This window comes from Rhincodon typus, chromosome 8 (genome assembly GCF_021869965.1).
Source record: "Rhincodon typus isolate 14 chromosome 8, sRhiTyp1.1, whole genome shotgun sequence".
In the NCBI taxonomy this organism is placed as follows: Eukaryota; Metazoa; Chordata; class Chondrichthyes; order Orectolobiformes; family Rhincodontidae; genus Rhincodon; species Rhincodon typus.
Window position 1 is genome coordinate 59602269 of NC_063339.1, and position 17190 is coordinate 59619458.

Below are 17190 nucleotides of genomic sequence, written 5' to 3' on the forward strand. Positions count from 1 at the left end.
CTATCTCTTAACATTTAAATTTTGCTTTCTTTCCACAGATGCTGCTGGACTTGCTGAGTTTCTTCAGCAATTCTGGTTTGTTTCCTTTTGAGAGGACCCTGCCATTCTACTGCAGGTTTATGAAATTTCATAAGTCACTAATTGCATATTATTCTCAAATGAGATGCTGTTTTTTCAAAAAGTGAAAATGCATTTTAATCCAAAAGTCTCAAATTTGAGATGATTGCTCAAAAAATTCCTTTGAACAAGAATAACAGCTTTTATCAAACACAGTTGTAATTAAGGGATTATGAATGGATATACAGTTACAAAGTATTGGTGTTGAAACCATGATATGTTTAATGCATTAACTTATTTCTTCAAAGGTTTATGTAACTTTCATTATTGGTAAAATAAAGTGAGAGCTAATCTACTGCTGTTCTTCCCTTGAATCTTTTTGATGCATAAATTAACCAAAAATTAATAAATGCCTAATGGGTTTTGATCTCTAGTTATTGGCTTGTTTAGCATTTCTTGCCCCATATTGTTAATGTCTGTTGTATTCTGCTGTCTGTTATACAACCAGAAAACTGTAAATGTGTGTTCACGAAGGTGCTTCATAGGGCAGTCGAGGATGCTAAATAAATTCTGGCTTAGCCAGCAACTCCCACATCCCATGAATGAATTTTAAAAATAAAGTGTACTAACCTTTGTGGATTGCTGATAGCGTTTTAACCATCTTAGAATTTGGGTACGATACTGAGTTTTCTTGTGACTGGATATCTGGGATGTGATGTGGCCTGACATTTTAGACTCCAGCAGTACAGATTTTAAGATTGAGTGTTTCTTTGTTTCTGGCCTGCAGTCAGTGATAAAACTTCAGTTAGTGCTTTCAGCAAACTGAAACTTGGGCCTGCTGCTGTTCGTGTTTAATTATTAAATGATCATAAATGTTCTGTCTGGGCACTTCACCACGAGACAATGACAAGCCTCATATTTGTGTTTGAGGCTGTTTTTCAGTTATAGATGTGGGTATTCTCCCCTCTAACTCCTCAGATTAAAATCAGAATAGATGTTCCCTTGTTGGAGGCAATGGTCACCTTAGTATGGTATTGTTAATGTTAATGGTGGTAATCTTTGGGGCTTGCATAATTTTTCAGATATCTGATTTTGAACCTATATGTTTGAGCTGTCAGGACAGCAGATAATGAGTTGCATGAAGACTGCTATACCACTTTCAATTGAAAAATCACTGTGGGGTTCTTTTGCAGTGATACAGTTACTAATGGAACACTTTCCCAAATAAAAATACTGCCCTAGTTGAATTCTACAATTGTGTATGACTTTTCTTCGAATCAACATTGACTTTTGCACAAGTCATGTTTGTTGAACAAATGCCCTACCTACTGTGTCTTCATGCTGATGTGACTAAGCTGATGTCTCACATTCTGTCAGTGTTAGTAAACTTGAGAGATTCTGCTGTGAATCTGGTGAAATTTAAATTTTTAAAACAATTAAATCTGAGATCAGTTTTGGCAGCAAGTATTTATAAAGGACAAAAGCATGACATGGAGTCATGGACACTGATTTTATTGACTTATACACAGTAATTTGGCTCATATTGAAAGAAACTATACTCTGTTTCAAAGTGAGTTTATGTTGTGACTGGTTCAGCAATAATACAAATCCTAACCGTAAGATTGAGTTGCCAAACAATTTCAGATTTCATATTACTGTGGTGAGTTGCAACCAGAATATTGTATCCAGTTCTGGACACTGCATTTTAGGAAGGTCTTTTTAAAAGAGAGCAGACAGTAGTGTCTACAAGATTGCAAGAGGGGACAGGTTATCTGAAAGGAAATTACAAAGGCGTTTTGAGTGGAGTAAATTTGAAGAGTTGGGGTTAGACTGGGGACTTGGGACTGACTGGATTGGTCTGTAGAAAGCCGGCCAAAAAGCTATTTCCAAGTCTGAGTACAGTGTTGCTGCTAGCTCCCTTTATCAAATTCCTGCAGATCTTTCTAATAGCTCCCATCCTCAAGTCAAAGTCTTGGACCTGATTTTAACTTGCTTAAAATGCATTCATTAGACTTCAAATGAAGGCCACTTTCTGGAAGACAGATCCATAGTCGTACAAGGTTCTGTTATAGTTACTTAGACTTCGCCCTTGTTCAATGAAACCTTGCTTCCATGTGCATTAATTTGCACAGGCCCTGAACGTCCTCATTCCCAACTCCCTCTGAAATATCCTGAACACACACACGTTTCTCCCTGTGTGCTTTGAGGTCCAGTACAAAACGTTCACTCACTTCACTGCTTCTGCACTCTCTAGTCTAAATCGTCTGATACATTATTTAAGAAAGGTGGTAAGAAGAAGCTAGGGAACTATAGACAAGTGAGCCTGATATCTGTGGTTAAGTTGTTGGAGGGGATTCTGAGGGACAGGATTTAAATGTATTTGGAAAAGCAAGAACTGACTAGGGATAGTCAACATGCCTTTGTGCATGGGGCGGAATGGTTAGTAAGTTTGCAGATGACGCCAGAATTGGTGTAGTGGACAGTGAAGTAGGTTATCTGAGTATAACAGGACCTTGATCAGATGGGCTGAACAAAAAGACCTTGGGATGCAGGTTCATAATTCCTTGAAGGTGGTTAGGCTATTTTTTGGAATACTGCATTCAGTTCTGGTCTCCTTGCTATCGGAAAGATGTTGTTAAACTTGAAAGGGTGCAGCAAAGATTTACCAGGATGTTGCTGGAGTTGGAAGGCTTGAGCTATAGCGAGAGGCTGAATAGACTGACTGTTTTCCCTGGAGTGTCGGAGGCATGGATTGGGTGAATAGCCAAAGTCCCTTTTCCTAGGGTGGGGCAATCCAAAACTAGGACATAGGTCCCTTTTATATCTTCTCCCTTCTCACCTTAAACCTAAGGACCATCCTCCTTATGCAGAGGTGTGTGTACGGAATGAGCCACCAGAGGAACTGGTGCAGGCTGGCGCAATTTAAAGGCATCTGACTGCGTACACGAATAGCAAGGGATGAGAGGGATATGGGCCAAAAGCTGGCGAATGGGACTCGATTAATTTAAGATAGCTGGTCAGCATGGATGAGTTGGACCAGAAGGTCTGTTTCCATGTGGTACAACTCTGACACCAAAGACTCCCACAGTCCAAAATGTGCAAGTTAGATGGATTGGCCATGTTAAATTGCCCATAGTGTTCAGGGACATACAGATTAGGTAGGGTTAGTCATAGGAAGTGCAGGGTTGCAGGGATAGAGTAGGGGGGGAATGGCTCTGGGTGGGATGCTCTTCAGACGGTTGGTGTGGACCAGTTGGGCCAAATGCCTGTTTCCACACTGTAGGGATTCTGTGATTCCATGAAGACTGTGTGCAACTTATCTCCCCGTTTCTTGATCACATCCCCTTTCTGCCTTGATCATGTGGTTGTATTTCAGGCCCTCACGGGTGGGAAACAGTTTATTTTTATCTGAGATGTTTGCTGTCTCTTTTGAACTGTGTGAGGAAACCCATGCAGACATGGAGGAATGCGCAAACTCAGTTGCCTGAGTTTGGAACTGAACACTGAACCCTGGACCCTGATTGCTGTGAGGTTGTGCTGCAAGGCACGTACTACAGTAGATTAAGAAAGCAACTTGCCACTAGCTTCTCAAAGGCAATTGGGGATGGCCAATGAATTCAATTGAAAAAAAGTCCTTGGGCAGTTAGCATCAAAGAAATCAAAGGGTGTTTTGTTGTACTTGAATATTCCTCATTAGAGCAGTACACTTGGTTCAAAGAGCCTGCTTGAATTGTGTAGATTTGCAGTATCTCAGAAGATTCAGCTTAGTTTTCTATTCTAATTTAATTCATTCTTGAAACTTGCAGGAATGTCATTCCAAGGACATTTGGATGGCTTTTTCATTGGTAAAACCATGTACTGGCCCAGAATTTTTGTTCTATCTGAATTTATGAAATTATCTGTTTAAGTAGGTTGCTTCAGTGTCTACTCTTTTTTTTTTTTTTTTGTTCGTTCAATTTGTATAAAAAATTCTAGGGCATGAAATGTAATTTTAACTATCTGATTTCAAGTAGGTTATCCTAACGTAAACTTGTTATGCTACATGAATTCTTTGCATCTGATTTAAATGATTCACCATAATGAATTGATTTCTCATTTAGGTACATAAAACTGCCTTCTCTTCTGTCAATCCATGATGAGTGCCAAATCCACTATCAGCAAAGAAATCTTTGCTCCACACGATGAACGCATGCTTGCAGCAGTCCAGGTCAAGCGAAGAACCAAAAAAAAGATTCCATTTCTCGCAACAGGAGGTCAGGGGGAGTATATGACCTACATCTGCCTGTCAGGTAATTAAATTTAAATGTTTTGGTTTCATCATTGACCTCTGGCTACTTAAATACCCACCCCATTGGGGCTGCTAGAAGAAATGAAGTGGTGCATATTAAAAGAAATGTTGACCGGCGGAATGAAACATATTTGTTCTGCGATGTTAGATAACATCAAAGATTTTAAAGTCTTAGATAGGTTAGAAAAATTTTTAGGAAGATGTATTATGTATGCTATTATGTTTTAATCAAAGTTCTGATCATTAACAGTTTCGTAAAGAAATTGTTTCAGCAAGTTTTACAAACAGATGTGCATTCACATTGCTTTTTTTATGGATTGTTTGCCCAGTTTGTGGAATATTTGCATTACAGTCTGTACATAATCAAATTAACAACTATAGATCAACAAGTTAGTATTAACTCATCCTATTGGAGCTGGTATGTGAAATGACTTGAGATGCAAAAGTGTTGATGTGCAGAGGGCCCAGGGTGTATAAGGCTGATGTAGATTCAGCTAGCTGTTAGGAAGGCTAATGGAATAGCAATCTTTATTGCAAGAGGATCTGAGTACAGGAGCAGAGAAGTCTTGCTTCAGTGGTAAAGAAGACTGCACCTGGTGTACAGTAGACAGGTTTGGCCTCCTTGCCTCAGGAAATATGATATTGCAATAGACAGAGTACAACACAAGTTCACCAGACTTGTCTCTGGGGTGGTAGGAACAATCCTATGAAGAGATGAGGCAAACTAGGCTAGCATTCTCTAGCATCTCAGAGCGAGAGATGATCTCCTTGAAACTAAAGAATACTTAAAGGGATAGACAGGGAAGGTGCAAGTAAGACGTCCCCCCCTTGTTGGGACACTCAAACCGAGGGGTACGATTTTAAAAATAAAATGGATGCCATTTTGGTCCAAGGTGATGAATTGTTTTGGTGGCCGGGGGCAGGCGTTGAATTCTGTACCTGGGAGCTGTGGACGCTCAGGCTGTGGAAGCTCAAGCTTTTAGCATATTTGAAGTAGAGGTTGATTTCTAATTAGCAATGAAGAGTTTGGGGATCCTGTGGGGAGAAGGCATTGGAAGTATTTGGTCAGCCATGATTGTATTAAATGGTGGAGCAATTTAATTGGCTGAATGGCCTAAAGGACAGGTGGCAGTATGGCAGTGTTATGGTTCTGGAGTAGCAGCTTGAGAGGTTGCATACTAAAATGAACATAGTCAGTTCTGAAATTGTGTTCAAGAAATTAACTTGGTTATTTGGTGCTGAGAACAGAATGAAAATAGTCATAAAAGCTGCATTTTTTTGTACATAAAATATACAACCAGGAATGTCCTTCATGGAAGGAATCTTACCAACTACATCTAGGATAGAGCTTAATTTGAGGTCTTGAAAATGAGTGCTGGAGAAGGAAGGTCTGGCTGCATCTATAGAGAAAAAGCAGCTAATATTTGTGGTCTTGTCTGGCCAAAACTTATGACTGGTTCCACAAAACATTGACTCTTACCACTTTCAGTCAAAAATACTTTCCACTGCAAGAATAAATGTATAAAATGTTACGATGGGGGTTCTTTCAATTTTTGGATTTTAGATTTATTGACTCTTGAAGTATTAAATGATATTGCACCAGGTCAATATTGATCATAGCCCTGAGTTAGAGAACTTTTATTAGTTTAAATAAGTGTATTAAATTCACTATCCATTTGCCAAGCAAAGCTTAACTTTAATAGATGAGCAATAGCCTTTTGAGATTTAAATGTCAAAAATGTGCTTGCGTCCCTCCACTCCAAGCTCAACAACACAATATACAGCATCTGTGTTTGAGCTTCCAGCTGAGAAAGCTGGGCAGAAACGAATGCCTGCAGCCTCCTCCTCCTGTCCTTTTTATTTACTTGCCGTTGCTTCAAATTGGATCTTGCAGGAAGTTGAAAACTCAAAAATCTTTTTTGTCTCTGATGTCCACCTGCTATGCCTTTCTGCTTTATATTCCTCTCATCAACAGCCTGAGATCAACCAATCTGATGCAGTTGATTTTTGTGAACCTCTCCAGGAAAGTAAGAACTCTTGCTTTAATGGGGACCTTCTCACTCATTGCTGGGTAAGAAGAATTGGCACTTGCTTCTGGCTTGTCATTTAAACTGAGATTCAGTTGTACGTAAGTGGATAAATGGCAGACCTATTAATGCTGAATTACAGCTGTGTTGTGCATAGTCACAATATTTAAAGAAGGCTTCATTTATAGTCGATGCCTTGATATAGATAAATTTGTAATATTTTGCCTCTAATTATAGCTGAAGAAATTTTATTGTTTTAATTCACCCTATTGTGTTGTCAGGGGTAGTGTTTCGTAATTTGTGTTCAGTGATTCTAAACTCACATGAAACTGATTCTTATGGTTGAGAAACATGTCTGTGGAAATTCACCTTGGCCACTTCTACAAAACAGTATGCCCCTAATTAAATATCAATGAGTTTAAAATTCCTCCGGGTACCAGTTTGAAGAATTGTTCATTGAGTTGTACAAATAAAATACTGGATGTTGATTTTTTTTTTGGCAAAGACAAATTTAATGTGTTCTGTAATCATTTTTAACTGCCTTGCCTTAAAAATAATTTTGTAATTGTGTGAAGTGGTGCATTTTCCTTTTGGAATGATAAGGAGGCCAGGTGCTCCTTGGCAAATAGGGGCTTGAATGGTGTAGAGAAGCAGAACTACTCTAAGGGTATAAATGCACAAACCATTAAAAGCAGTGGTACCAAAACATGAAACACTGACGGGTGTTATTTTGCAAGTTATAAATTGAAAAGCAGTGAAATGATGTTAAATGTGTATGGAACCTTGGTTAGTACACACTTGAGTACTGTGTATAGTTCTAGCCTATTTAAGAAGGATTTATAGATGCTGCAGAAGATCTCCATTGCAGAAATTGCAAGTTTTTCAGCAGAGACTCCCAAGTGTCAAGGAAGGGCTGGCTGGGAATGACAGCCACTGATATTGCCAAAAGCAATTTGTGGTGTTGCAGTAACGTCACTGGACGGTAATGGTGAATGTTCTGAGAACATAAATTTGAATCCCACCATGGTGACTTTTGAAATCAAGAACTTTATCAAAAAATCTGGAATTTAAAAAAAGCTAGTCTACTGGCAATCGTGTAACTGTTGTAAAAACCAATCTGATTCACTAATGTCCTCCTTTTTTTTAGGAAGGAAATTTGCCATCCTTACCTAGTTTGGTCTACATGGGATTCCAGTCCAGGAGCAATGTGGTTGACTCTTAACTGCTTCTGGGCACTTGGGGATGGGCAATAAATGGTGGCTAAGCTAGCAATGTCTACGTGCCTAGAATAAATGGGCCATAGATTGCCCTTAAACTTCAATGCTGAGTCAGCATAACCATCCTTTCCTATTTATATCCTCATTAGCACTGAAAGTAAGGAAAGAATCCTTTGGCACAGCGTTATTGTCTCTACTTCTGGGCACAAGAGTCAGGTTCAGTTACCACCTGCCATGGTAGTGTCGTAACATGTTTATATATGTTGGTTAAAAGTAGCTTTTTCCAAATGTTTGTACCAAGTGCTGGATATCCTGGAAGAAAACTGTCAAAGATAATTGTATTTTACTTGGTTTTAATTTAGTAAGGTATAACTTGCGCAGAAATTCATAGCTATAATAAAAGTTAATGAATGTCTTTGTACAGGTTAATCATCGATGAATACTTCAATTTACTATATATTTGTGTTAAGTCGATGTTTTTACTTCCAGCAATTAAAAATCTGAATTTGTTACAGGAGATTATTCGTACAACCAAAGCTGTGTAAACTGATTAATTTGTCTGCTGCTTCTGTTGTAAAGCTGATATACACATCTGTGAGATAAGATCTCAGAATTTTTAATGCATTACTTCATTTGGTACTTCAAGTTCATTATTTTGAATTTAGCTTTTTTTTGAGAAGTGATTAATGCAGTGTTTTGCAATATTGGTTCAAATGCATTGATACTTTGATTTCTACAGACTAAGCTTTGTGTGTTGCTGTTTGCTCAGTATGCGTCTGTATTTTGTAGTGATGCATATTTACAAAAATTAAAGGTTGTGCAAGGTCTTGTGATTTTAGTTTTGATGTGCTCTTCTCAATGAAGAGAATTGAAATATCACCTCTGCCAAATTTGTCTTGAAAATTGAATCTTTTTGTGTTCTTGTACATCACCCCCTTGTACCTCATCCAAATATTCATGCTGGTGTACATATCCAGTCTGTTTGACTGGTATGAGATACAAGTTGGCCCACTATTGACTCTGCCCAACATTTGCCAACATTTTCTGGATGGATGACTAAATCTGAAACGAAAACAGCAGATGATTTTAAGTCAGCGATATATCGTTTCAAACACACTCCCACTCTGAAGCAATCTTTTTGAGGTTTGCTAATCAGGGCTCATGTCATGCTATTGTTGTTTTGTAAGGTGAAGTGGCAGGCCTTGGAAATTATTTCGGGTGGTATGGGAGCTGAGGTTGAAGCATAGATTGCTGTCACAAGACGGTGTGCAAGATTCCCCAAGTCATTAATATTCCAGAAGAAATACTACCCACCTCCCCCAAAAAAAACTATTACGCTCTTAGTGAGGAGGAATGAACAGATTCCTCATCTTTATTTGCCCACCCCATAAGTTGGTTGCAACAAGGCTAATTTGAAAAGGATCCCTTCACTAAGATACCTTTCTTACAGTCTTAAATGGACTTTTTTTAAAGGAGTGGATTTAACCAGGCTTTCTTGAGTTAACAAAGTGAATTGATTAATTATGAAACATGTCACAACAAATGCAGTGCATATATAGAAATGAGGAGTCCAAAAGATTTTTAGAAATAGAATCATGTTCTGAATTGTTTGAGAAGTGAGAATAGTTTAATATTTTGGCTGTTGCAGTAGAGGGTTCTGGTAGCACTGACAGTTGAAAGGTAGCTTTGAGTTTCTTGGTTTTGCAGGCTGATGTTTCTTGGTTTTGATTCCTTTTTATTAAACTGGTTTGCAGCACTTTGAGAGATTCTTCCTTTATCTGCAAACTAGGGGCAAATTGAAGATGGTTCTTTTACTGACCTTCACAGTATTAATTCTGGAACCCAAGATGGTACACTTGAAAGCATTCAATCACATAGTCCATTTCAGTAGAGTTGGCTTTTTAACCCCCAGTTCTTGAGTATTCTTTGAAGGGGAAAAGCACAAAATGTCTCTTCAGTTTGAGACGTGATCTGCAGAAAGATTTTTGCTATTGAATTAGGGCTCATCAGCCCCTCATTGACTTTGTAGCCATGAGATGGCAGTCCAGTTTTGAAGTTTTTTGATATCTTTTAACGTTACACTCCATTGGTTCCTCCATTCCAATTTTATTTTAAAAATCTGTAGTTATTCTTTCTGCAACAGTCCTTTACAAAATTATACATATTTTGAAATAAAGGGCTAAAAACACCTGTAGTATATTGTGGTTCTGACCCATTGGTGTAAGAAGACCTTGTTGCACCACGTTAACTGAGTAAGTTCAGGGATCTTTTGTATTTTTCTTTTCTCTCTGTGGTCCATCTGTTAATATCTGTGGTTATTGTGGGCATTATTTCTCTTCCATGAAATTTGTTCACTACAGTGAAGTGACATAAGACACTTTCAAAAGATGCAGGATGAAACAGTGCAACGTCCTGGCACCAGCTCTCTTCAGCATGTTTGCCTCCATGCTACTATTTTACAATTTTAGCAACTGAAATGAGGATGTCTCCTGGCATACCGGAGCTGGAGAAAAGCTGTTCAACTTGGCAAGGCTTGCATGCCAAACCCAAGTGTGTAATGTCCTAGTTTTGGGGTTGCTGTTTGGGGATAATTCCATGTGGCAACCCATTCTGAGGTTCACTTGTACTACTTCCTCGATTTGTTTCTCTCGGGCCTGCAGGGAATTTGGATTGACATTGGCAGTCAAGAAGACCAGTTATGGGTCAAGAAATGACATTTCACCTTCTACTAACACAAACAGTTTCACATAAGATGGTTGACAGTTGTATGTAGATTGCATCAACAATTACCAGCAACTTGATCTCCTACAAAACAAAAACGCAACTGCTGAGAATGTATTTAATAAGACTCCCTTTTCAGGCTGCTCAACTACATGGGAATGTTTGGCTGCTGTGATGGAGTTGTAACCTGAGCAGGGAGTTTCCAAATCTTACCATTTAATAATGGCTGGTGGTTGCAATGCAACTGCTAAAGCTCTGAATGGGTTGACATTACCTGATGTGTTGCTTTTTATTGTAATATTTGACATTTTTATTGAAATATTTTGGTAAAATGACAGAGTCCTTTTGCTACTTTTTGTTTTGTTTTGCTTTTCTCCCCATCCCCTTGTCCACTTGACAATAGTTAGCAGGTGAGGTTTTCATGAGTGTGAAGTAACTTGAATAACGTAGCAGTAAATGTGTTTGAGTAACTAATCTCTGAGGAAAAACCGATGGCTGAACTTGTGCATAGTGAAGAAGGGAATAACTTCGAGTAAAGTTCGGGGCTGACTGTGCTTTATCTCTCAATCTTTTGTCTTAGGAAAGATGCATTTATGTCTCTGTACTTGCTCAACAAAAGCTGAAGCAATACATTCTTCTTTTTAGCTGAAATGTTTGTCCGGTTATATCCTTACCACAACCTAGAATAATCACTTCAGAATACTGTTCATAGTCAATTTTATAGACCATCGCAATATAATTGAAAATTCCAGCGCTGTTGGAAATTTGAAACCACTGAAGAACCTTGGGGTGGGGGGGAGCAAAAGAAACTAGTTTTGAAAAGGTATTAATTATTCCTGAATTAAAAACTCTCATGAGGTTTGGGTTTATTTGAAGATTTTAAAACCTTGCAGCTTAATAATGTGGTTTTCATAGAATCCCGACAGTGTGGCAACTGGCCCTTTGGCCCAGAAAGTTCACACCGACCTTCAGACATCCCACCCAGACCCATCCCCCTACAGCCTTCCCAATTACACATCCCTGAACACCATGGGTAATTCAGCGTGGCCAATCCACCTTTGGACTGTGGGAGGAAACCGGAGCACCCGGAGGAAACCCATGCAGACACGAGGAGAATGTGCAAACTCCACACAGTCGCCCAAGGGTGGAATCGAACCCGTGTTCCTGGTATTGTGAGGCAACAGTGCTAACTGCTGAGCCACCGTGCAAGAAAGCATTGATTAGCTCAATTTGTAATTGTTAGAATGTTTCTTCTTCCAACATGAGTGATTGTTCTTGAGCTAATGTTTAGTAGCTGCACTTGTGGGTTCAAGTCCAATTCTACCAACTGGAGCATGTCTAATTGGTTACTAATTGGTCATTCATAGTGGCACATCAATGCAGTATCAAAGATCTTTGTACTGCCAGAAGCACTGCCTTTCATCTGAGATGTTAAACCAAAACACTATCTTCTGAACTTGATGAGAAAGATCCCAAGGCATTTAAGTAGAGCAAGGGCTCTCCTTGTTGTCCTGGCTAACACTTTCTCCCTTAGCCATTGTCACAAAAACAAATTGCTCATTTCTTTCATTCCTATTTTAGGGATTGTTCTGTACTGTTTCCCACCTTGCCTAAAAGTGTCTCAATTCCTGTGAAATACCTGGGTGCGGAGAGGTGGGTTTGAAAGCAGGACTGGGAGCACATTCCAAGAATCGCAGATTGGGTCAACTTGCTGATGACTTCCTGTGTATGAGCATTCTGGACAGAGGTGGATGCACAGTGGCTTCTTGTCTGGCAGCAGCAAGTAACCAATTCGAGTCACTTGAAAGGTGATTTAGGGGTAGAATGTGATGCCATGGGGATTGTCCCAGTCTTGAGCTCATTATTGATTTTAATGGGGATTCCCACCCACTGATGGATCTGGCCTGGTGTGCAGGGTGGGAGGTGGCTGTCACTTTCTCTAAATGTCCCCATTCCAGAGCTGTGGGGATCTGAGGGTGATGGGTTGCAAATATCTATGCTTGTGGTTCATGTACTTCAATATATTACTTTTAGTTTAAGGAATCTAATTTCTCCTCAGTTTTTAGATTAAAATATCAATGTGTAAGAGCTATAAAACAGCAGATGAGCTTCTTTAGCTGACGAGCTAGATATGTGATGTCCGCAGTACTTGTGAGAGCAAGTCAGTTCAGAGTATTCTTCTTTGCTTGGATAAGTAGAGAATTAAATTTAGTTTAAAATCATTCACTGAACCTTGTAAAGTTGTGAAACTCCTTCATTTCAACCAAATTTCAAAAGTTGATTGGGGGTGGATGTTCCCAGGTAAAAGAACGGCTGGAAGATGGGGAGCCTTCTAAACTGAGATAATGAGAGTGCAGAGACAGTGTGTTCCTGTCAAGGTGAAGGGCAAGGCTGGTAGGTGTAGGGAATGTTGGATGACTAGAGAAATTGAGGTTTTGGTGAAGATAAAGAAAGGAAGTGTATGTCAGGAGTAGACAGCAGAGCTAGAGGGAATCTTCAGAAGAGTACAAAGGCAGTAGGAATATACTTGAGAGGGAAATTAGGAGGGCAAATAGGCAAATAGGGTTAAGGAGAATCCAAACAGATTCCAGAAATATATTAAGGACAGAAGGGTAACTAGGGAGAGAATAGGGCTCCTTAAAGATCAGTAAGGCTGCCTACGAGTAGAACTGCAGGAGATGGGTGAGATACTAAACAAGTATGTTGCATCAGTGTTTACTGGGGAGAAGGATATCGAAGATGTAGAATAATGTCCATATTACGGAGGATGAGGTGCTGGATGTCTTAAAATGCATAAAGGTGGATAAATCTCCAGGATCTAATTGGATGTACCGTAGAACTCTGGGAAGCTAGGCAAATGATTGTTGGGTCCCTTGCTGAGGTATTTGTATCATCAATAGCCACAGGTGAGGTGCTGGAAGACTGGAAGTTGGCTAACATTGTGCTACTATTTAATAAAGATGGTAAGAAAAGCCAGGAAATTGTAGACAGGTAAGCCGGATATCAGTGGTGGGCAACTTGTTGGAGGGAATCCTGAGGGACAAGATTTACATGAATTTGGAAAGGGAAGAACTGATAGTCAATATGGCTTTTGCGTGGGGTAATTGTGTCTCACTAACTTGATTGAGTTTTTTTTCGAAGATGTAATGAAGAGGATTGATAGGCAGAGTGATGGATGTGATCTGTATGGACTTCAGTAAGGCGTTCAACAAGGCATCTCTTGGTAGACTGGTTAGCAAGGTTAGATCACATGGAGTATGGAGAGAACTAACCATTTGAATACAGAAGTAGCTTCTAGGTAGAAGACAGAGGATGGCAGTGGAGGGTTGCTTTTCAGACTGGAGGCCAGTGACCAGTGATGTGCCACAAGGATCAGTGCTGGGTTCAATGACTTGGATGTGAACATAGGAGGTATGTTTAGTAAGTTTTCAGATGACGCCAAAATTGATAGTGTAATGGACAGTGAAGAAAGTTGCCTCCAAGTACAACGGGATCTTGATCAAATGGGCCAATGGGTCCAGGAGTGGCAGATGGAATTTAGTTTAGATAAATGTTAGGTGCTGTGTTTTGGAAAGGCAAATCAGGGTAGAACTTATACACTGAACGATAAGGTCCTGGGGAGTGTTGCTGAACAAAGAGACCTTGGAGTGCAGGTGAACAGTTCCTTGAAATTGGGGTTGCAGGTAGATAGGATAGTGAAGAAGGTGTTTGGTATGCTTGCCTTTATTGGTCAGTGCATTGAGGATAGGAGTTGGGAGGTCGCGTTGCGGTTGCACAGAGGACATTGGTTCAGCCACTTTTGGAATATTGCGGATGTTCTGAAACTTGAAAGAATTCAGAAAAGATTTACAAGGCTGTTGCCAGGATGGGAGGGTTTGAGCTATAGGGAGAGGCTGAATAGGCTGGGGCTATTTTCCGTGGAGTGTCGGAGGCTGACGGGTGACCTTAGAGATCCATAAAATAATGACTGGCGTGGATAGGGTTAAATGGAATGTCTTTTCCCTAGGGTGGGGGAGTTCAAAACTAGTCAGCATAGGTTTAAGGTGAGAGGGTAAAGATTTGAAAGGGGCCTAATGGGGCAACCCTCTTCACAGAGGGTGGTGCATGTATGGAATGAGCTGTCAGAGGAAGTGGTGGAAGCTGGGACCATTATAACAATTAGAAGGCATCCGGATGGGTATATGACTAGGAAGGGTTTTGTGATCTGGGCCAAATGCTGGCAAATGGGACTAGATTCATGTAGGATATCCGGTCAGCATAGAAGAGTTGGACCAAAGGGTCTGTTTTTGTGTTTATGTCTATGACTCTAAGAAATTGGAAATGGGATAATTAGCCTGGAGCTCAGGTTGAGGCCACCCTAGAGCAGGTTATGTCATTTTAGATGGGTGGAACATAAGGAGGCTTTCTGGTTTCTGGATATTTGCTGAAAGAGGTTTTTAATTTCAGCCTGGACCTTGTGTTATTTACAGTTGATTAACAGAAGTTAGCCAAAATAAATGACAGACTTCACTGTAGACAAGGTAAAACTCTAACTTTGGACTGCATGGAAGACATAATCTTAGCATGTTGAGGGTACTTAATCTGGAAGTTTGGTTGGTTTGAAGTTTGTGGGAGAAACTACAATCAGCTTGCATTATTGTAAAAGAAAGTAACCAGCTGATTAACTTGGAAGTATTCGAAAACAGAAGCAGCAAGAAACTGAAACCTTGACAGTCAAGGGAGAGGAGGTTCATTTTGCTCCTGAGCATAGCTGAATTTCAAAAGAATTCAAGAGTACTTGGTATGCCTCAGTGGTCCCTTCAGAAGTTAAAAAAAAAAGGGCATTGAAATACCTCAATTATTGGGAGAATTAGGGAGTAAGCCAGAATGTTTAATATCATTAAAAATCATATGGTTAATGGTATTGGTTTCATTTGTTAATACAATAACTTTTTAAAATACAAAAGGTTAAATCTTGTGGCATAGCTCTGTTGGTTAAATGGAGGTATTTGGATTTCTTTTCAAAGGTTTATAGTCCCTAACTGGACTAATGCACAGGTGTCCCACAAGGAGTCCTATGCATTTGATCCTCAGTAATGATTATTTTGATAACTCTGACCATTCCTTGTGTTTAAATTTCAGCATCTCAGCTTTCACCTTGGGATGCGCGCTCTGTCTCCTCCAGACTTCAAACATTGTTTGAGTGTCTGGTGCCTCACCTTGGAATGTGCCCGCTGTCCTTAAGTGAATGGCAAATATGTTAGTTGGCCTGTGAAGTGCGCGTGCAATTGTGGTCAGCGCCTGAAAAGGCAATCAGGCCTTGATGCCTTTTGTAATAATGTAGAACCAAATATTATAACCTGTAAATCATTGCATAGATGAAATAAAGAAAATATTGTTTACTCAACAAGACCTCCTAAGACCAGAAGATGACAGTCTTCCATGCGTTATACCTCAGTCTCCTTATAGGGGTCAGATGGCAGCACGTGAGTAGCGTGTGATATGTAGACTTAATTTAGCAGGACTATCCCAACAAGGCAAACATGCTGATAATTCAAGGAATTCAGATACTGCTGTGCTGTGTGACTGACTAGGAAGGGACAAGTTCAAGAAGAATACGTGACCTCTCTACTGTCCAAAGAAGAATCCTTCACAGCCATAATGCATATTGCATCCAGCAAGAAGTAACATTTGGGTAATACAGTTGAGGGAGTCAACAAGTTAGTTTGACCAAAAATTCAATCTCTGAAGATGAAGGAGAAAGTAGAAACTGATTCAAGTTGATGAAAAAAGTCTACCTACTATAGTAGTGGATTGAGAATAAAAAAAAATCACTAACGCACATTGACCAAGTGTTGCATAAAACCCATGGGGCAAACCATGAAGAGATGAGTGTCTAAAGATTCAAAGCATTTCAGAGAAAGTTACTGACTATTTTAGGAGAGACTGTGGGGGAAAGAAAAAATACAAGAGACATTGAGATGAAATATTGAATTGACAAATACCTGTAAGGTCATGGTCTTGCAGACAAAGCAGAGGTGTTCTGCAAAGTGTATTTGGTCTCATGTGAAAATGAAACAGCGTTGTGAACAGCAAATACTGTACAGCAGACTAGTCTGTAAGATGGAAAAGTAAACTCTGCTGGACCTGGAACTGTTTGGAACCTTGCACAAGGATGAGCTGAAAAGGCAAGCCATTCTACTGTGGGTGATTGCATGGGAAGGTGCTGTGGTGAGGTTGAGGAAGTGTTAGGAATGACAGACGTGTCATACAAGCAGTGACCCTGTGGAATGCAGACAAAGGGAGGGGAAGATGTGTTTGTTAATGGCATCCTGTTGGAAATGGTGAAAGTAGAGGAAAGTCATACTTTAGAACGTAGAGGTTGGTGGATTGATGCATGAGGACAAGGGGAACTCTTATTGTTCTGAGAGGGAGGGCAAGTGATAAAGATAAAAATGGATGAGACATGGCTGAGGATCCTGCCAACCACTGGTGAAGTCGGTGGGGTAGAGACGAGAAGGTTGAGGGAAAGGGGAAAGAAGGGGAGGCAATATTCAGTTGAATGATGTTTCAGATGTGCCCCTCAAGGTGGTATCGTTAGGAAAGACGTGTGGCAGAAATTGGGCGAATGGAATGGAGTCCTTGCAAGGTGTGAGGAAGTGTAGTCAAAGTAAGTGTGGGAGTTGGTGGGATGACTTGCACTAGTTAAGCTTCAATAGTAATTGACACTTAGTCCCTATTCAGGCTTCAGGTGATGGATAAACTGTCCCTCAGTCAGCTGAGTCAGCTACTTTCATGACCTCTTCACTAGACTACTGAATTTTAAACCTTTTTTAATAGGGAAAGAAAATAAAGATTTACTGGTTCTATTCCCGTGTTACCTCATTTCCCCAGACCGTAT

General features: G+C 39.9%; 1 protein-coding gene across 1 annotated transcript in view; it reads left to right on the forward strand.

Moving 5' to 3' along the window:
• stxbp6 (syntaxin binding protein 6 (amisyn)) overlaps positions 1–17190 on the forward strand; it is a 190520-nt gene that overhangs the window by 22621 nt on the left and 150709 nt on the right. The window contains exon 2 of the mRNA XM_048600397.1: positions 4158–4346. Coding sequence (XP_048456354.1) covers positions 4190–4346 — 157 coding nt within the window. The 5' untranslated portion in view covers positions 4158–4189. The remainder of the gene's footprint in view (positions 1–4157; positions 4347–17190) is intronic.